The sequence below is a fragment of the Pleurodeles waltl genome, chromosome 3_1 (assembly GCF_031143425.1).
Source record: "Pleurodeles waltl isolate 20211129_DDA chromosome 3_1, aPleWal1.hap1.20221129, whole genome shotgun sequence".
NCBI classification, from domain to species: Eukaryota; Metazoa; Chordata; class Amphibia; order Caudata; family Salamandridae; genus Pleurodeles; species Pleurodeles waltl.
Genome location: NC_090440.1, coordinates 1,985,018,547 through 1,985,040,059, shown reverse-complemented (window position 1 = coordinate 1,985,040,059; position 21,513 = coordinate 1,985,018,547). Strand labels below are relative to the sequence as shown.

At 42.5% G+C, this 21,513-nt stretch overlaps 1 protein-coding gene across 1 annotated transcript in view; it reads left to right on the top strand.

Annotated features, from left to right (window-relative positions):
• Window positions 1-21,220, top strand: part of LOC138283497 (L-asparaginase-like) — a 209,979-nt gene extending 188,759 nt beyond the window's left edge. The window contains exons 6-7 of the mRNA XM_069221439.1: window positions 7,180-7,242; window positions 20,411-21,220. Coding sequence (XP_069077540.1) covers window positions 7,180-7,242; window positions 20,411-20,932 — 585 coding nt within the window. The 3' untranslated portion in view covers window positions 20,933-21,220. The remainder of the gene's footprint in view (window positions 1-7,179; window positions 7,243-20,410) is intronic.
• The last annotated feature ends 293 nt before the right edge of the window (window positions 21,221-21,513 follow it).

Genomic DNA, 21,513 nt, shown 5'->3' with positions numbered 1-21,513 from the left:
TTTATTACGTGATAATGCCTTTATGGAAAAAGGACATTCCCGAAGACTGCACTCATGTACGATTTCAAGTTATGACACGTGCATGACACTCCTTCTGCTGCAGCTTAGTAAATTGTCCACAGTATGATTTGTAGTCAATACGTCCTTCGTGTCCAAACTATTGTTGACATCAGATCGGTACTGGCTGGTGATGACGCAGAAATGAAGGTTTTACATTTATTAGCGCATAAACGTAGTGCTGCAATAATCGAGTGTGACTTTAATCGAACTAATAAAGATTGTACGGGGACAAAATGTGCCCTCAGAGTAGTTTGCCAACATTTATAAGCGTGCTTTATATAACGTGATGTATTAGAAGTGCACTAATCCGACATAATCGTAAACGTGTGCTATGATTTGCTTGTTTGAAATGTTTTAGCTTAGCATTACTTTAATGGAGGCTTCGGCCTAGTTGCCTTGTCTCACGATTTAGATGCTCGTATTTTTCCAATGTGCTAATAAACGTGTATTTCTGCTTGAAGCTGTACTTTTCCACTGAGATCGTTCACATGCTTATCTTAAGGTTTCGTGCCAGCCTGGCATCTTTTTTTCCTGCTCCAAGGTCAATCTGCAGGTGCGGACAATGGAAGCTCTGAAAGTGAGTTAATTGGTATTAAATGTTGCAACTTGCGTACCCGTCTCCAAGGATAATGTATGCTTAAGTAAAAGCTTGAGAACTGTTGTTTTTGATTGGACAATTTGAAGCCAACCTATGAACCCTCCAATGGAAGACCCTACTGGATTTGAACTGTTGTCTATTTAAACCAGGTGCACGAGAAGAAAGTGGCTATTACCCGACATCACACCCATTGAGCCGTTTTGCAGCTAATATGGCCCACCTTGCTGCGGCGCCATTTTGAAAGAGACTTTGATGCTTTCTCTAATCGAGAGAAAGAGACTTAAATGATTCTTACCCTAGAGACTTTAACTTTGATTTGTCCCTTTGCATGAAGTAGTAGTTTATCTTGCCGCCGTGAGGCAACTGCCCCGTCCACCCCTGCCCCTTTGCCCCGTCCCATGCTGATCGAGAAACGGTACCTGTGAGACGAAGACTTCCTTGAATGCTGATTGTAATTGGTAAATATGAAAGGAAATTGTACAATTGCATTGTGTTTCTTTTAGGTAACCAACTGCTGATTTTTGATAAGAGCCCTAGTTAGGAGTTTTTCTAAATTAATGTTGCTAAATTGTTTTTGCATGAAGTCCCACATGCCGATGCTAATTTGAGGTTAGATGAGGATTCCTTTTGTTGCACGATGCAATTTGAGACCTTGTTATGCTGACTAAATGTATGTAATTAGCTCATTACAGATTATAGTTTTAGTGATTTGCATTGCTATCATCGAATGCTTTGTTATTCAAATGCTGCATAGATTGCACCTGTTTCGTCGTTATGGACAGCTATTAATGTTCATTTACGTTTATCATTTGGTGTTGAGACACATCTATATTGTGCTAGCTTTGTTAATATAGGGAAATAAATTCATTAACTTTGAATAAACTGGTGTGGTTATTCATGACCGAAAGGTCATGGTTCGCCGAAATGTATTCTGGATTAATTGTTAAGTGTTATGTTGATCAGGGCATTGCTTATGTTCGTTATTGATTATTGATTTGATTAAATTGACTGATCTCGGGTGAAGAGAGTCCCACTTAGCCAAAAGATTCATCGGCCGAAAGAGCGTCCAAGTACAGGTAAATTATTAGTACGGAACGCTCTATCAGTAGATGGTAGCAGAGGACGGTTTAGACTTTTGGGACCCCACTCGAGACATACATGGTGTTGAATTAACGGTTTCGACTTTTGAGATCCCACTCGAGAAGTTGAATTAGATTTTCTTGGGTAAAACAGATTGAGAAAATTATGATGGGCTAAGTCCACCGCGACTTTCCCGGGATCTCGGAGCTTGCGAATGAAGAGAATGGAGGTGTGAGATCAGCGTTGGCGGTACTAGTGATGGTATGAGTGAAGTTAGGATTTTGCGCTTGCATAGCTTATTGCCGCAGATTGTGTGAAAAGGTTGCGAGGATTTTAGAGAATAGCGGAGGTGCGACTCCGAGTGTAGAAGTAGGGAAGTCGTCGAACTTCATAGAAATAGCGGAGGTGCGACTCCGAGTGTGAGAGTAGGGAAGTCGTCGAACTTTATGTGCATGTGGCGCTTCGTGCATAAAAAGGTCCACGTGGTTGTTGTTGTTGAGACGGGCCCTGCGAGGTCAAGAGACTCCGGAGTATGTTGAAAAGTGTATGAGACACTTGTTTTATGTTGTGGTCTGGTCGGTTTAGTAGGTTGATCGGGCGTGGTCAACGAGTCGGTACGTGTGTTAAGGGAGTGAAAGAAAACTTCGACTTCGGGCTTTGACAAAATTCTAAAGTGCACTAGAATAGATCACTGACAAGTTGAGAGCAGTCTGCGGGTCAGATTTGCTTGCGAACGTGGGGACCGAGAAAGATGGAATAACTGCCGAGGCTAGTGAAAAATCCCTAAGGTCCTGAAGCGATTGTGTTACCCTTCCTGTAGTAAACCGACAGATCTGTTTTATTATAATTTTTTTGGTAGCTCGCGATACATGCCAGAAGTTGTTACGAGAGGAGCTGAGTGAAGGAGGACTAGCCGCGAGGCTTTGTCAGCCGCAGTGTGTGAGTGTGACGTCACTAGGAGCCGCGCTGGGATAGGTTGGTTGTAGAGAAGGGTCGCGCACGGATTGGACGCAGTCCGTGGGGCTCGATTGGAAGGGGAAAGGCAAGCGAAGAGTATTCCGGGAATTAAAGTCACCTATTGATTACAAACTTTGTGAAATAAAAGACGAGAAAATGAAATTTTTTAAAGCATTAAGGAGTGCGATGAAGGGGGAGTCTTACATTAAAGCGAGCGTAGGAGAGGAGACGCCGCCCAAAGGTACACCAGCTTACATTGTAATGGAGGAAAAAGGGGTAGCTCCGTGCCTTTGGCTAAAGCAATGGCACAAGCTGACAGAGAAACATGGGAGCGTAGCGTTCCCGGTCCATGGGACTTTCAATATAAGGATCCTAGAGAATTTGAGATTCGCGATGTACGACATGAAGGTACCTCCAAGGCCAGCACAGTTTGAGGCTCTAGCGATTTGGGAACTAATGGCTAGACAGCAGCAGCAAAATAAGTTCGAGACTAGGATAAGGAAGGTAGAAAAGACACTAGCGGACGCTAGGTGGGATAATGCACAGAAGGTGTGGAGGTCAGATGTATTGCAAGGGATAAAATTGTTTCCCGCAATTACTAAGGAAGAAGAGGAGACAGGTAAGAAAGCTACCTGTAAGACAAACAGGAGGTGTTCCAAGGATAGAGAGGACGAGGAAAAGTTGAGAAGAGAAGAGGAGTTAGAGGATGAGGAGTTAATCATGCAATTGCTGAACGACCGTCCACCACCTTATGCAGAGAGTGGACAAGGTCCAAGTACCAGTTCTGCCCCTCCGGCACCGGTACAGAACAGTGAAACTCAGAGTTCAGGAGCATCATCGGGATCTAAGGACCCGAGTTTACTGTTCACCCCGCAGATACCGCAGGTTAGGAGAATATATCCAGATGTGCCCATATTGAAACTAGCAGAAAATTATCAGCCGCAGGTCCCAAGGTACTACAGCAGTGACAACAGTACGGGAATGATTCTAGATCCAACCGTAATGGGAGGACAGAATGGTCACAACCCAACACTGGCACAAGCTGAATCAACCCAGTTTTTGATGCCTCAAAAGCAGATGCAGGGGGGAAACGCACATGCTCAGATGACGGGGAGTCAGATGGGCATACCGGCAATGATGACCCATAGTTTGGGAATGAACATGTCTCAGAACATGGGGAATGGACAGAACGCAGATGCGATATCCCTACCCATTACTGTAGGTCCACCGGTACCTTTGTACATTCAGCCTAATTCAGGTATGAGCAGTCAAGGATCAATGGTGCAGAGCGGGATGGAAAGGAGGTGCATTCAAAACACTCCAGAGACAACTCCGATAGCGGCCCTGCCAAATGGATCTGGATCCTTGATGGAGTTTAGTCCCATATGTGCTCAGTCAACACTGGTGAGGTCGAGTCCCCCACTGATGATACCGCTATCATCGAACACTGAAAAGTTGCCGCAACCATCAATGGCAGTCGATGTGAATGCTACACTGATGAGGTTGAATGCGCAACAGCTGACACAGTGGTTCAACAGTCTGAATTCCACACAAAGCTCAGCCAGTGGGAAGGGAGAAGACTATCTGAATAGGGTCAGGTTGAACATGGAAGCACAAGAATTGGTGGAAGGGACTATGGGTGTGAATAGGTTAGAGTCCTACTCGGAAGAAGAGCTGAGGTATCTATGTCCCAGGATTACGAGAGAAGTGAACAAGGTACATAGAAGCTTGCAAGAAATAGCTGACAAAAACGGGGTTGATATAGACAAGACGAAACACTTGAGCAGGAGCTACAGGTTGGATTTCGGGACCACAGATTTTGAACACATGAGGTCAGCAGGCATGAAGGCGCACCTTAGAGAATTGTTGCAGAGTGCACAAGTGTGGAGGTGCTTAGACAAATGGGAAAGCAGATGGGTAAAGAGAAAGGAAAAGAGGAAAGACAGTGTCCCAGAGCTCAACGAGAAAAGACCACAGAGTAGTGATGCAGTAACCATGTTACCAATGAGGGAGACAGCAGGGGGAAAATTAATACATGTACCATGGCACAGAAGCGACATTCAGTCTTTTACGGATGATTTTCCCAAACTGAGAGAGAAACCGATTGAATGGTATCAACAGACTGATAGGTTTGTGAAGCTTGCAAAATGTCTCTGGGAAGACCTGAACACTCTCTTTGAGATTGTGGTTCCGGCAGATTTGTGGGAGGATTGCAAAAGAGCTGTAGGTTGGCCGACAAGTGAACCAGAGAGAGACAGGGATACGGGTGCACCATCACCTATGGTGATGAGCTTGTACTATAAGGTGATTGAGCATTTGAAGACGAAGGTTTCCGCGAAAAATGTGGATTGGCAGAAGATCGATCGAACTGCCCAAGAGGCTAAAGAGTCGATTCATAGTTACTATGAGAGGTTGTTGAAGGCGTTCAAGAACTACAGTGGCACGGAAACAATAGAGGCGAAGGACATGCTTCATTTTGTGTTTAGATTTGTGGAAGGGCTGAGACCAGAGATAAGTCAGATGATAAAGTCGCATTTGATTTGTTGGCAGTCGAAACCTATTGATGAGGTGTTGAATTATGCGAAATACTGTAACGACGAAATTGAAGTGAAACAGAAAATGTTGGAAGAGAAAATGATGAAAAGAATGGCAGAAGAATATAAAGCGAAAACTAGGGGAACTAAAAGGAAAAGAGAACTGACAGAATTTTAATGGAATAAAATTTGTGGGAATAGTTTGTGTGATGACAAGTAGTCATCAGAGGAGGGATTGATGACGCAGAAATGAAGGTTTTACATTTATTAGCGCATAAACGTAGTGCTGCAATAATCGAGTGTGACTTTAATCGAACTAATAAAGATTGTACGGGGACAAAATGTGCCCTCAGAGTAGTTTGCCAACATTTATAAGCGTGCTTTATATAACGTGATGTATTAGAAGTGCACTAATCCGACATAATCGTAAACGTGTGCTATGATTTGCTTGTTTGAAATGTTTTAGCTTAGCATTACTTTAATGGAGGCTTCGGCCTAGTTGCCTTGTCTCACGATTTAGATGCTCGTATTTTTCCAATGTGCTAATAAACGTGTATTTCTGCTTGAAGCTGTACTTTTCCACTGAGATCGTTCACATGCTTATCTTAAGGTTTCGTGCCAGCCTGGCATCTTTTTTTCCTGCTCCAAGGTCAATCTGCAGGTGCGGACAATGGAAGCTCTGAAAGTGAGTTAATTGGTATTAAATGTTGCAACTTGCGTACCCGTCTCCAAGGATAATGTATGCTTAAGTAAAAGCTTGAGAACTGTTGTTTTTGATTGGACAATTTGAATCCAACCTATGAACCCTCCAATGGAAGACCCTACTGGATTTGAACTGTTGTCTATTTAAACCAGGTGCACGAGAAGAAAGTGGCTATTACCCGACATCACACCCATTGAGCCATTTTGCAGCTAATATGGCCCACCTTGCTGCGACGCCATTTTGAAAGAGACTTTGATGCTTTCTCTAATCGAGAGAAAGAGACTTAAATGATTCTTACCCTGGAGACTTTAACTTTGATTTGTCCCTTTGCATGAAGTAGTAGTTTATCTTGCCGCCGTGAGGCAACTGCCCCGTCCACCCCTGCCCCTTTGCCCCGTCCCATGCTGATCGAGAAACGGTACCTGTGAGACGAAGACTTCCTTGAATGCTGATTGTAATTGGTAAATATGAAAGGAAATTGTACAATTGCATTGTGTTTCTTTTAGGTAACCAACTGCTGATTTTTGATAAGAGCTCTAGTTAGGAGTTTTTCTAAATTAATGTTGCTAAATTGTTTTTGCATGAAGTCCCACATGCCGATGCTAATTTGAGGTTAGATGAGGATTCCTTTTGTTGCACGATGCAATTTGAGACCTTGTTATGCTGACTAAATGTATGTAATTAGCTCATTACAGATTATAGTTTTAGTGATTTGCATTGCTATCATCGAATGCCTTGTTATTCAAATGCTGCATAGATTGCACCTGTTTCGTCGTTATGGACAGCTATTAATGTTCATTTACGTTTATCATTTGGTGTTGAGACACATCTATATTGTGCTAGCTTTGTTAATATAGGGAAATAAATTCATTAACTTTGAATAAACTGGTGTGGTTATTCATGACCGAAAGGTCATGGTTCGCCGAAATGTATTCTGGATTAATTGTTAAGTGTTATGTTGATCAGGGCATTGCTTATGTTCGTTATTGATTATTGATTTGATTAAATTGACTGATCTCGGGTGAAGAGAGTCCCACTTAGCCAAAAGATTCATCGGCCGAAAGAGCGTCCAAGTACAGGTAAATTATTAGTACGGAACGCTCTATCACTGGTCAGGTAGTACCGAAATAACCTGCGGATGGTCAGAAAGCTTATGTTGAAATGGAAATCATGCAGAGCTTGTTTTTTAGATGTGTATGTATTATTTGAGGATTTCTGCCATCTGATATTCAATCTATCCTCCACAGGCGGTGCGCACCAACAATACAGAGATGGTAATGCTCCTTTTACAGAACGGTGCGAACACTGAGGTAAAGTTTTATGCTCTGACTTAATACATGGGTGTCATTTCAAACAATAATGATACTCTCATGCAAATTGGTTGTGGCATTTGGTATTAAGTTTGCAAATGTTTACCAAATTGAAATCCCCGACAACCATTCAACAGGATTATATGGCATATTGTACGTTGTATATATTTTTTTGTTTGTGCTTATTGTAATTCACATTTATGCCATGTTGAGCTGTGTGTATTGTTGTTTCATGGTATGTGATGGTAATGTTATGCTGTTATATTATATTAAGGTACGGTGCATTTATATAGTACTGTCATTATTGGAGCAAACATTCAGGGCAAACAGTTTTTGTCTTCTATTTCATATGGTCTTCCACGTTTTGCTCCGTTGTGCTCTGTAATGGTGTAGGTATATGGTGCTGCAGTGACGTGGAGGTGAAGACAACTTTCTTATTCGGACATTAGCAGATAAGAACAAAACATTTGCAAAGCTACGACGTCTGGCCTTGGCAAGCAGTTACGATTTGTTTTCTTTATTGAGCAACGCTAAAATAGGCAAATATTTCATCAAACCCAGGAGCATAAATTAAGGGCCATATTTATGAAAAAGTCACCTTGCTGCGCTGCATCACTAGGAAAGGGATGAAATGCGCTGTATTTAATGCGGTATGGCACAATCCTGTCCTTCCCCTGCACTGGTGCACAATGTGGTGCCTAGTGCCCACGCAGACACCTTAGCGCCATGTTGCAAGGGTGCCTGCATTGTATGCAGGGTTGTTTTTGTGCAGGAAGGGACACAGACCTGCACAAAAACAATCCTGGAAAGCGTTTTCCTCTTTCTATATATGCTGCAGAATGCAGCACCCATTGAAAGAGGAACAACGCAGAGAAATAAAGATATTCTAGGAGGCATATATTTTTGGTACATTCCCAGGTTTGCCTGCTGTTGTAAATCTGGGAATGCGTCAAAATCCATGGATGTTGCATGAGAACTCTCATGCAACGCCCATGGAAACAATTCCGTGGGGTGGAGAAATGGAATGCAATGATTTTTACTGCGTTACATTACTAAAGATTTATGAAGCCATACAGGGCCACACAATCTGGCCTTGCGCAACCTCATAAATCTAATTTTTCATTTGCTTCACTCTTTAACAACAATGCATGGTGCAAGAGTGACTCAAGGGGGCTCATAAATATGCCCCAAGTGCATTTCAAATAATGGCAGCTTCAATGCAAAAGTGCAAAAAGTGTGAAAATAAAGTGCAACGGTACAGTGCATTACAACAGTATCATTATTAAAAAACGTAAAAGCCATACTTATCAAAGATTTGAGTCGCTCTTGCACCACGCACATTGGTGCAAGAGTGCTGCAAGTATTAAGGCGGATTTATCAAGACAAGCAAGACCGCCTTATGTGGCCTTGCCTGGCTTAATAAATCTAAACTAATTCAAAGCAGTGCAAATAGCTGCGTTCCATTACTCCGCCCTGGGAAGGCATTCCATGGGTGGAGCGTGGGTGTTCCCACACATCCATCCATTGATTTTGACGTGTTCACAGATTTTTCGTCACTGGTAGACATGGGAATACGTCAAAAACATACAGGCGTAACAAGGAGAAATATCTTTATTTCTCATTCTTACTTCCTCTTTCTATGTGTGGTGCATTCTGGATTAGACATAAAAAGAGGAAATTGCCGCATGGGATGTTTTTTATGCAGGAATGTGTCCCTTCCTGCACAAAAACTATCCTGCTCACAACACAGGCACCCTTGCACCATGGGGCTAGGATGTCAGTTTTGACGCTACGCAGTACATTGTGCACCAGTGCTAGGAAAAGCCAGGAATGCACTGTACAGTGTTAAGTATGGCACATTCCTACCCTTTTCCTGACAGGCAGTGCAGCGGAGTGCAGCAAGGTGACTCACTGCGCTGCGTGATATATTGTTACATATGCCCCTAATTTTCTAAAATCAGAACGAAAAACATCTTAATGTTATTTCTCCAGATATGGATCAGAAACATGCCAAAATTGCATGTCATTTGTAGTCCTAGAATATACAAAGAGTGCTAGACCTGCATCGGGATGGATGTTTATCCCAAGCATGCAATTCAAACCCGAAAAAATATTATGCAAAAATTCAGTTAGTACAGGGGATCTTAAAAACACATATAGCCAATCTCCCAAAGCATTACTATAGCATTTAAAACAATGATATGACACAAAAGGGTATATCCTATGCAGAGAACTAGTAGTGTAACATACCATCCATCATGAAAGAAAAGACATCCTTTTAAAGTTCGCTGCCCACATGGCTTGGTTGCCATTGTTGAAATAGGCTGTCATTACCCTGGTGTTAAACTGCAATTTGTAACTCTTCTGATTTTGTCTACAGAATTTGGGATCACCAGTGGAGTTACATTTTGATGCAAAGCTCATTCATCATAGAATTGTTTTTTTCAAAGTTTATTTGAGTGAAACTAATCCAAGTGATACGTTTCTTTCATCAATTCCACCCAAACTTTCCACGATTGATTTGATACAGAGTATCCTCCTTGATTAAACCCTTTTCCATTCCACTACTATACTATGTCCCTGATTTATACTTTTTTTGCACTGCATTTGCGTCATTTTTTTATGCAAAAGCAGTGCAAACTTACAAAATACAATTATATTGTGTACGTTCGCACCGCTTTGCGTAAAACGCGACACAAAAGCGGCGCAGAAAAAGTATAAATCAGGGCCTATGTGTTTTGACATATTCAAACCGAAATAAAGACACTCTTTCAGCGGTAAAAAAACAAAATGACAACTAGAAATCCCATGGGGCTGATTTTAATTTCCTTACTCCCCTTAGCGCCCCCTACCGCCACCATGTGTTCGCTGTATTTAAAATACCGCGCACCATGGCGCAGGGTAGGGGGCAATAGTGTCGTTTTTTTTGCGCTATTGATGTACTCTGCAGGATTAGCGCCAAAATGTTGGTGCTACTCCTGCAGAGTACATAGGGGTCAGTTCTAAATAATGGTATGCTCCCTTTTAACGCCTGCTCTGTGCAGTCATTAAAAGTGCTGGAAAAAATGGCGCAAGGAAATCTCTTAGATTTGATTGCACCATTTTTTAGCCCCCCCTTAATGGGGGAACGCCCCCCGCATACATTATGCACAGCACAGGCATAATGTGGTGCAAGAATTTACATTGCATTGTGCCACTTTGTAAAAATGGGGTGGGGAAAATGCCACTTTAGCGCCTCCTTAACATAAAAAAATGACGCTATAGCGGCGCTAAGGTGGCACTAGGGGCTCTTAAATATGCCCCTATATTTTTTTAAATAAGTGCTTAAGTGCACACACATAGCATATGTCTTGTATCTTGTTTTTTTGGAAGGTTTGCTGATTTAACCTCTTTAGTGCGGGCGTCGGCCACTGGCCGATGCCCACACTACCTCCCTGGTGCGGGTCACGACCAGTGGGCGACACCAGGGAGGGGGTTAATAAATCCTCGGGTGCGTCACACCCGAGGATTTTATTTTTATTTTTTTATCCCTGGGAGACACGGAAGCTCTTCCGAGTTTCCCCCCACCCACCCTTTTGTGACGCGTTGACGTTACAATGTTGATTTCCCCATCAGAGCAGGAAGCTGTCTTGCGGGGGCCTACTGCTCCGATGGGGAAAACGGCCACAAACGGCCTTCCCCACGTTCGGGAAGGCCTCGTAAGAAAGGGGAGAGTCTCCCCTTTCTTACGAGGCCTTCCTGAAAGTGTTTCCTGGCCCCGAACGCAGCACAGCTGCGATCGGGGGCCAGGAAACACCACTAGACACCAGGGATTTCACTTGGGGGGGTCGGCCCCCTCGGAAAACGGACCGGCCCCCCTGGGGGCATATATATATATATTTTTTAAAGGTAGGTGCCCCCTGGGGGGGGGGGGGGGGCGCGATTGCCCCCAGGAAAACCAGACCCACATATAAAAGTGATATATATACAGGGAGTGCAGAATTATTAGGCAAATGAGTATTTTGACCACATCATCCTCTTTATGCATGTTGTCTTACTCCAAGCTGTATAGGCTCGAAAGCCTACTACCAATTAAGCATATTAGGTGATGTGCATCTCTGTAATGAGAAGGGGTGTGGTCTAATGACATCAACACCCTATATCAGGTGTGCATAATTATTAGGCAACTTCCTTTCCTTTGGCAAAATGGGTCAAAAGAAGGACTTGACAGGCTCAGAAAAGTCAAAAATAGTGAGATATCTTGCAGAGGGATGCAACACTCTTAAAATTGCAAAGCTTCTGAAGCGTGATCATTGAACAATCAAGCGTTTCATTCAAAATAGTCAACAGGGTCGCAAGAAGCGTGTGGAAAAACCAAGGCGCAAAATAACTGCCCATGAACTGAGAAAAGTCAAGCGTGCAGCTGCCACGATGCCACTTGCCACCAGTTTGGCCATATTTCAGAGCTGCAACATCACTGGAGTGCCCAAAAGCACAAGGTGTGCAATACTCAGAGACATGGCCAAGGTAAGAAAGGCTGAAAGACGACCACCACTGAACAAGACACACAAGCTGAAACGTCAAGACTGGGCCAATAAATATCTCAAGACTGATTTTACTAAGGTTTTATGGACTGATGAAATGAGAGTGAGTCTTGATGGGCCAGATGGATGGGCCCGTGGCTGGATTGGTAAAGGGCAGAGAGCTCCAGTCCGACTCAGACGCCAGCAAGGTGGAGGTGGAGTACTGGTTTGGGCTGGTATCATCAAAGATGAGCTTGTGGGGCCTTTTCGGGTTGAGGATGGAGTCAAGCTCAACTCCCAGTCCTACTGCCAGTTCCTGGAAGACACCTTCTTCAAGCAGTGGTACAGGAAGAAGTCTGCATCCTTCAAGAAAAACATGATTTTCATGCAGGACAATGCTCCATCACACGCGTCCAAGTACTCCACAGCGTGGCTGGCAAGAAAGGGTATAAAAGAAGGAAATCTAATGACATGGCCTCCTTGTTCACCTGATCTGAACCCCATTGAGAACCTGTGGTCCATCATCAAATGTGAGATTTACAAGGAGGGAAAACAGTACACCTCTCTGAACAGTGTCTGGGAGGCTGTGGTTGCTGCTGCACGCAATGTTGATGGTGAACAGATCAGAACACTGACAGAATCCATGGATGGCAGGCTTTTGAGTGTCCTTGCAAAGAAAGGTGGCTATATTGGTCACTGATTTGTTTTTGTTTTGTTTTTGAATGCCAGAAATGTATATTTGTGAATGTTGAGATGTTATATTGGTTTCACTGGTAATAATAAATAATTGAAATGGGTATATATTTTTTTTTGTTAAGTTGCCTAATAATTATGCACAGTAATAGTCACCTGCACACACAGATATCCCCCTAACATAGCTAAAACTAAAAACAAACTAAAAACTACTTCCAAAAATATTCAGCTTTGATATTAATGAGTTTTTTGGGTTCATTGAGAACATGGTTGTTGTTCAATAATAAAATTAATCCTCAAAAATACAACTTGCCTAATAATTCTGCACTCCCTGTATATATATATTTATATATATATATATTTAATTATTTATATATATATATATAGATTTGCCACCAGTTGTCTTGCAGTTGCAGCTTGCGTCTTCAAAGCAATGCACATACTTCAACTGACGCTTTTCAACTGTAGCTTTTAGGCAGCAATAAAAAAGTCAAGTAAGTATTGTGATTATGTTTCTGCTACAAAAGGGTCAGACTTGTCTAGTGGCAGTTTTAGTGCCATAAAGAAGCACAGAAGGTTTATATGCCTACTGCAAAGAGCAAATCTGTATTTTATGTAAGTAGCTGAGTACATTAGTAAAGTCAGCCATTACCTGCGCTATAATACAAATTAAATGTATGTGCGGGGTGGAGGGTGGCTATGGAGAGATGAAGTGCACTTTTGCTGGGTGGTAATGAGGGAATCCGAGGAGGAGGGAGTGGGGGCACCAATAATGATTGTTGGACTGGGCGCAAGAGGTGCTAAAGACTGTGACGAATGGTATGTGACAAGGTGTTTTTTGAGTGTCTTGAAAGAACGTGCTGATTGAGGGAAGAAGCGCAGGTAAGGTGGCCTCTACTGTTGCACGTATCTCACACACACCATCTATTCTGATACTGTCTACGTAGGCTAGTGTTTTAGAGCAACAGTTTAGCCAATAGCAGAGATGGCATCTTGATGGATGACTGCTGCCGTCACTCGGGTTATAGAGGACAGCTCTGACATAGGATCAGAGACTGAGACATCAGATACTGAGACAGCATCTGAGGGTTAGGACAATGGCGCAGACTCTGGGAATGATTTTTCAGTCGGAGGAGTCCCATTCGATAACTCCTCTTCCAGTACATTATGAGGGAGGTGATGAGGACAGTCCTGCTGTCCCTTCGCAAGCAGTCTGTGCAACTGGGTAATAGTGGGTTAGCCCAACCCAGAGAGGAGGTGAATGCGGCGGCAAGCAGAGAGAGAGAGAGTGCTCTCTTGGGAGCTCCCCAATTTAGTTCAGCCCCAAATTCCACTGCCCAAATCGTATTGTGGAGACATCAAAATTATCTATCGCAAAACAAACTGGTTTCGTAAGGCAGGCACCTCTGTTTTTGGTCCTGGGTTCGGCGGCCATATAGAGAAACACACTAAACCCAAACATTTCTGGAAACTAGACATTCGGGGGAGTCTACAGAGGTGTGACTTGTGTGGATTCCCCAAAGGTTTCTTACCCAGAATACCCTGCAAAGCTGAAATGTTGAATAAAAACTATTTTTCTCGCATTTCTGTCACACAAACTACAGGAATATGCTGGGATCCACAAAATTCCTACCACCCAGTGATTCCTTGCCTGTCCTGATAAAAACACTAACCTAGTGCCTGCGTCAGGAATGGATCACCCCAGGGTCAACAGCTGCCTCATGTAAGGACAACATTGACCGTTTGGTGATCTATTCCTGTCGTGGGCGCTAGGCCTACCCACACAAGTGAGGTATCATTTTTATCGGTCAGAGCCCCACAATTCACCCCATCTTGGATTCCCCTAGGTCTCTAGGTTTAAAAAATGCACAGGTTTGGTAGGTTTCCCTAGGTGCCGGCTGAGCTAGAGGCCAAAATCTACAAGTAGGCACTTTGCAAAAAACAGCTCTGTTTTCTGTCAAAAAATGGGATGTGTCCACGTTGTGTTTTGGGGCATTTCCTGTCGCGGGCGCTAGGCCTACCCACACAAGTGAGGTATCATTTTTATCGGGAGACTTGGGGGAACATAGAATAGCAAAACAAGTGTTATTGCCCCTTATCTTTCTCTACATTTTTTCCTTCCAAATATAAGAGAGTGTGTAAAAAAGACGTCTATTTGAGAAATGCCCTGCAATTCACATGCTAGTATGGGCACCCCGGAATTCAGAGATGTGCAAATAACCACTGCTCCTCAAAACCTTATCTTGAGCCCATTCTGGAAATGCCAAGGTTTTCTTGATACCTATTTTTCACTCTTCATATTTCAGCAAAGGAGTTGCTGTATACCCAGTATAGAATGAAAACCAACTGCAGGGTGCAGCTCATTTATTGGCTCTGGGTACCTAGAGTTCTAGTTGAACCTGCAAGCCCTTTATATCCCCGCAACCAAAAGAGTCCAACAGACATAATGGTATATTGCTTTAAAAAATCTGACATTTCAGGAAAAAGTTACAGAGTAAAACATAAAGAAAAATGGCTGTTATTTTCAGCTCAATTACAATTTTCTTTTTTTCAGCTGTTATTTTCTGTAGGAAAACCTTGTAGGATCTACACAAATGACCCCTTGATGAATTTAGAATTTTGTCTAGTTTTCAGAAATGTTTAGCTTTCCGGGATCCAGCATTGGTTTCACACCCATTCCTGTCACTAACTGGAAGGAGGCTGAAAGCACCAAAAATAGTAAAAGTGGGGTATGCCCCAGTAAAATGCCAAATTTGTGTTGAAAAATGTGGTTTTCTGATTCAAGTCTGCCCGTTCCTGAAAGGTTGAAAGATGGTGATTTTAGCACCAGAAACCCTTTGTTGATGCCATTTTCAGGGAAAAAACCACAAGCCTTCTTCGGCAGCCCTTTTTTCCAATTATTTGGGAAAAAACAAACTTTTCACTGTATTTTGGCTAATTTCTTGGTCTCCTCCAGGGGAAACCACAAACTCTGGGTACCATTAGAATTCCTAGGATGTTGGAAAAAAAGGACGCAAATTTGGTGTGGATAGCTTATGTGGACAAAAAGTTATGAAGGCCTAAGCGCGAACTACCCCAAATAGCCAAAAAAGGGCTCAGCACTGGGGGGGGGGGAAACGGCCCAGCAGCTAAGGGGTTAAAAAAGACTGGAAGATCAGTTTCAGATTGTCTAACCATTTTAGTAATAAAAAAGGTATCATAGAACTCCACTTTGTGATTAATATGTGTAAAACTATGTAAAAGAGTAGCGTAGTAGTAAATTCTGAGATGAGGCAGTGCTAAAGTCCCCAGCTCCTTATTTATTTGATGACTTGAAAATTGGACCCATGGATGCCTTTTATTCTCAATACATTTTTTAATTAATAAATCAATTTATTGACAATAAGCACAATTAATCTTGACTTCAACATTGGCAAACAAAAATAAAGATAATAGTAGAATGGACATTTTAATGAGAGAGACGCAATCAGTTACCAATAGCTGTAAAGAAGTCCACTGGTTGAGTATGTTATGAACCTTTTTAGGCATAACATTGTAATTTAAATGATAGAGATGTGAAAAATTTGATGTAACAAATATCCTTAGGAATCAAATTGACTGCTGGGGGAAAATTGCTTTCTTAAAGTCTCAAAGTTCCAGAACATCACTCTTGTCAGCATTAAATAATGAAATCTTTGACTTTCACTAATCAATTTTATAGCAATCCTCAGGTTAACTATTGAATTATTTTCTGAATCCATTGAAAGTTATCTTTTTGTGCTTTCCAAAAAAAGAATAATATTGTCTGCAAACAATTTAACTTTGGACATACCGCTAAAAGTGGTAAAATTGAAGGATTGTTATGTAGTCTCGATGCCAGGGTCTTGATTAAAAATGTAAAAGATATAGGTGACATCGAACACCCTTGGAGGGTGCCTCTATTAATTGCTACAGATCGTATCTTCTTTCCGTTGATAACAATTCTAGCTACTGCATTCATATATACATTTTGAAGAATAATTAAAAACTTCATAGGGAATTTATATTTAGCAAGAATCAAAAAAGGCCTGTCCAATGTGCTAGATCTAAGTTCTTCTTACATATTTATCATTACTATTGCCGCTTTCAATTTATGTGTTGAAAAGAAGTTAAATGCTCGATCCGATAACTTTTATTCACCACAATTGATTGTGATGATGAGAACCCAGTTTACTTATTAAGAATAGTTTTTTGAGCAATGGATGTCACATGTTTTGTCAGAATGTTTTGCAAACAGTTTGTAAAAAGAGTTCAGCAAGCTCATCGGCCTTTAGGGGTTTACATTATTAGGCGGCTTATCTTTTTTTACACAGCTAATTACAAGAGCTAAGTGGAATGCCCTAATAATATTATTAAAGAGTTCTATCAGGAATGGCACCAATTCAGGGACAAAATCCTGTATAGACTTCTGCTGGGATCCCTCCACTACTGCATGACTTTCCATTAGCCAGTGACATGAGAATTTTCTCTGTCTCGTTAGAGGTTACATTAATTATGAGACTTTACTGCTTATCTTCTGAAAGTGTTGGTAGATTAAAATCTGTAAGACATTTCTCCATACTCTACTATGAGTTCCAATTAGACGTCTGACACAATACTTTATAATGCTTGAGGTAGATTTTATTTACTAGTTCCTGCCATAATACTGACTCTAAACTGCCAGCCTTTGCCCTACGCAATTTATGACGGAATTTCAAAAACACCCCAGCACCCACAGCTTGGTGGTCCAAAAGACCAAATTCCAGCCTCACCTGCGCAGGAGATGCAGTTTGCAGTAGGTCGAGGACCCTCCTATAGAGCCTAATGACCAGCCGATTTAGTAGCCCAGTGCCAATATCCATCATTGTTTCTTGAAGTAAGACAGTGAGGGGATGATCTTTACGGTCATAACCTTCAAAAGGGGCAGCAAACTAGGCCCCCTAAATGTTCTAGATAAGTTTGCGAAGGCAACCTGCAAGGCAACCGCTGGTAGCTGTTTTTAAGGCAAATCTGGCATTTGAATTTACAGATGACATTACAAAACTTTCTTGTCACTCTGTAGTAAAAAAGGTTGGTAGACACAGGGGTAATAAATAATCTGACACAGACTTTTCCCACCAGATTCCTTTACGTAGAACAGACTTTGCCAGCAAGGGACCAGTGAGCTACTAGCACCTCTCCAGCTACCTGAAAGTAGCTCTCCTGTATGCAGCCCAGTGAACTAAATTAGAAGCTTTTGCTTATTGAAATTAACATATGTTGCCAAATTTGAAAAGATTGTGTTTGAAACGAATATGTGTGTATTTTCAGAATTTATAAGCTGAGGTTTGTAGAAAAAACCCAGAATTTCCAAAATATATTTAATGCTGATATCTGAGAAATAAAAATCAAAAATTGTTGGGGAGACAATTGCTAATTTATTACCTTGGTGCCAGGGCATTGCAGCTATGCTGTATTACCCATTTAGAAGCATTCCGCATTGGCAAAGCATTTTTTACCTTACTGCTGGCAATCATGCCTGAACCACAGAGGTGATCTCTGCTATCTTGCATATGGTGGCCACTTCTGCAATCTTTTCTGATGTGGTTACTACTATATCTCTAATAATATTAGTGACTCAGGAGGATTTTCACTGAACACAAGTAGCCCTTACTACATAAAAAGGTTGGAGTCCCCTGCCTTATCCCCAGCTGTAAGACTGGATCCGGAAATTTCTCGTAGGCAGTACCCCTGCACGCTGGTAGGGGGAATCATTTGGCTTAGTATGGCATCGTCTGTGCCAGTAGTGACAGGTACAGTGCCTATTTAAGTGTCACCCCAGAGCGCTGACATCAGTTCTTTTCTTTCTGTGCCGTGACCTTTTTTGATCTTTTGTCATACTTTTTTCTGCGATGTTGTCTACTTGTATGGCAAGGACGTCCATGAGAAAGGTTAGTTTTAAACTGTGTGGTGCCTGTCACTGACAAATGTTGGTAACGGACCTACAGCTCGTCTGCCTCTTGTGTCTCGAGTGCAACTAAAAACACAGAGACCTGCGTTGATTGCTGCAACATGCACTCTAAGGCCTTAGGGAGCAGTCCCTCAATCTCCTTGCCTCTTGCCTTGCAACACCATGACAATCTTGATTCTGGTTGAGAGGAAGCTCCCGGGATCGGCCGCAGAGCCATCACTGGATATTCAGGAAGTCCCACAAAAAGAAGAAGAGTAAGTAGTCAAAGAAGTCTTCGACTTCGCCCCATCCATTAAAAACATCTGATGAGGGAATATTCGTTGGCATTCGAAGCCTGGTTCCATGGTTGAGCCTGCTTCTGAACTGTCTCTGCAGCTCTCCGAGTTTCCTGGAGCTGGAGCGACACCCACCCTACTCAGTGAGTTTTATGAAGCCATGCGCCTTTTATCTGAGTGGTCTGTGTACCTTCAGGCCTGTTGGTTTGGGAAGGACCCCTACTGGTCTTCTGCCAGTGAGTTTGGTGCCTGTCGGACCCCTTGGATTCATGGATGGATCCGGACTATCGTCGGTCGAGCCGCCTCTAGCTTATCCTGTGCGGCGAGCCACCTCTACCTTACCCTGTGCAGCACCCTCTGGCTGTGCCATCCCTATTCACATCTTTGATTCTGACAAGGAGCCAGATGGGTGTCGTCCGATGCCAACTCCAGTGCCAATAAGAGGTATTCTCTCCAAGCCAGAGCCTGTCCCCACTTTCTGTGGGCTAGATCTTGGGGAAGAATGGGACGGGCCAAAAACCCCTGAAGAATATCAGCCCATAGATTACACTGAGGGCACCTGGTGTGAGGATCTGGTGTACACCAGTGGACTGGACACCTTTCCAGATACTGGCTTGGTTTCTCCTCCTACATGGCTACAGAGGAGGGAGCCTCATTTGCAAAGGTGGTGAGAAGAGCATCCGAAGTCCTGGACCTTCTTGCATCTACTGAGACTGTCAAGATGAAAATCTTGACGAAGGTGCTTCAGCAGGGAGTAACCCCATCTGAACAGCTTTTCTCCCTCTTTAATGTAGCCCTCACATATTTCCTGCTTGGGACCTGGCTCAAGCCCTGCACAGGGACTCCTGTGTAGGGGTGTGCAGTAAACTCCACTCCACAGGTGGAATTTGCAGAGTTTTTGCCACTCCGCTTGGAGTGCGGAGCTCGGCAAAGTCTGCCCACTTTAGTGAGAAGAAGGTTAGAAACCATTTATGATTGTGTGGCAGACGGGCAAGTGGAGTAAATGTTAGGTAGACAAAAAGTAAATGATGCAAAGGAGACACAGATCTCTGAGCAAGCAGTAAAATTTTGACGCAGTTAAGTCGTAGAAAGACGCAGTGAAATGTTGTCAATTTCACTCCATCAGTTCTGCATTACTTTTCCCATGGGAACCCTTGCCCTGCATACATTATACCTGGCGCAGGTATAATGTGACGGAGGGCTTTACAAACTGATACATTGGGCCCAATGCATCTGTTTGTAAATATAGTACAGTGCACTGCTAGCGCCACGGCTGCGTAGAAAACAAATGATACAGCAGTGGCGTAAAGGGCTTGTGAGTGAGGCCTATACTGTTTCCAAACCAGAAAACGTGTTTGAAAACAGTTATTATATTGAAACTCTGCAGAAAAGGTAGATTGAAAGTATGGCATGGTACAGCTCTTACACTTCAGGGAGTGTTGCGTGGAATAATAAAGTATCAAAAATAAGCACATTGATAATGATCATAATCACAAAAATTAGTGTAATGTTGCTAATAAGAATTACTTTAATTATTGTTGCACGTGTTATTAATCAAAGTATTGTGACTGGTGTCGTTATCATTCTTATTATTGGTATCATTCATGTTAACAATAACAATGCATAGTATTGTCATTTTTACTATTTCTAATACTACATTTCCCTTCGGATCAAATGATGACGCCATGTCAATTAATGATTGTGTCATTAATTCCAGGATAATCTTTCTTTCTCCCTGACTATTCTTCCAGCTAAAAGACAGATGGAATAAAAGGCCCATTGATGTTGCCCGAAGTTTGGGTTTCCAGGAAATTGAAACACTTTTGGAAAGATATGGGAAGAATCTGAGAAAAGAATCGCGTGCCTTTGACAAACAAGACCCACAATCTTCTCAGAAGGGCGTTCTGAGATCACCTCAGTTAGTGAAGGAGATACAGAAAGGTGAGTTCCAGGAATCTCAGAAAGTTTTTCCGAAATCACCTCAGACAGGCATGGATGTAAGCAAACAAGATTCTAAGCAGTCTCAGAAAGGTAACCGGAAATCTTCTCTCGGAAGCAAGGATCCTAAGAAAGAAGAACCGCAGCAAACTCTGAAAGGTATTCTGAAGTCACCTCAGGCAGGCCAGGTCCTGAGCAAGCAAGAATCTGAGCAGCCTCAGATAAATATCCGGACGATTTCTACCAGAAGCAAAGATCTTAACAAACAAGAATCCCAACAATCTCAGAAGGAGGAGCGCCTAAGATCATCTCCCACGAGGAATGAGTCAGACTAATAGAAATCCTATAAAGATCAGCATCAGGTCGGAGAATGCTTCTCATGAAGAAAGCGCTTAACAAGGTTCCGGGAAATCACATTATCACGTCAAGCGGATTTTAAACAGGTTTACAGGTTACCGCAGTGAGAAAGCAAGCATGTGAAAGAAGGGGAGGACATGCACCGGAACCAGAGTAATAGCATCAAGAAGGCGAGGCATGGGTTGTGTATGAATTAAAGTTGAACGAATTTGCAAATATGTTCAGCATTACCTCTGGTTGCATTTGAAAGATCTTGTGAATTATTAAACAACCACAAAAGTAACTGAAATAAAATACTTTACTTTTATGGTCTTGACAACTACAGATACCATTGTAAATTACCTCTGTTGCATGAATTCTATGGGCCGTATTTATAGCCTCCTAGCGTCATTTTTAGTGACGCTCCTGTGGCGCTAAGCACAGTGCCGTATTTACAAGGTGGCGTTAAGCCTTGTAAATACATTGTTAACCTTGTAAATATGGCCCCTTCCCACACAGCACTGTGCGTAGAAGGGGCATGCAATGGGTGTTGCTGTGGGAGTGCACAGATTATGGAATC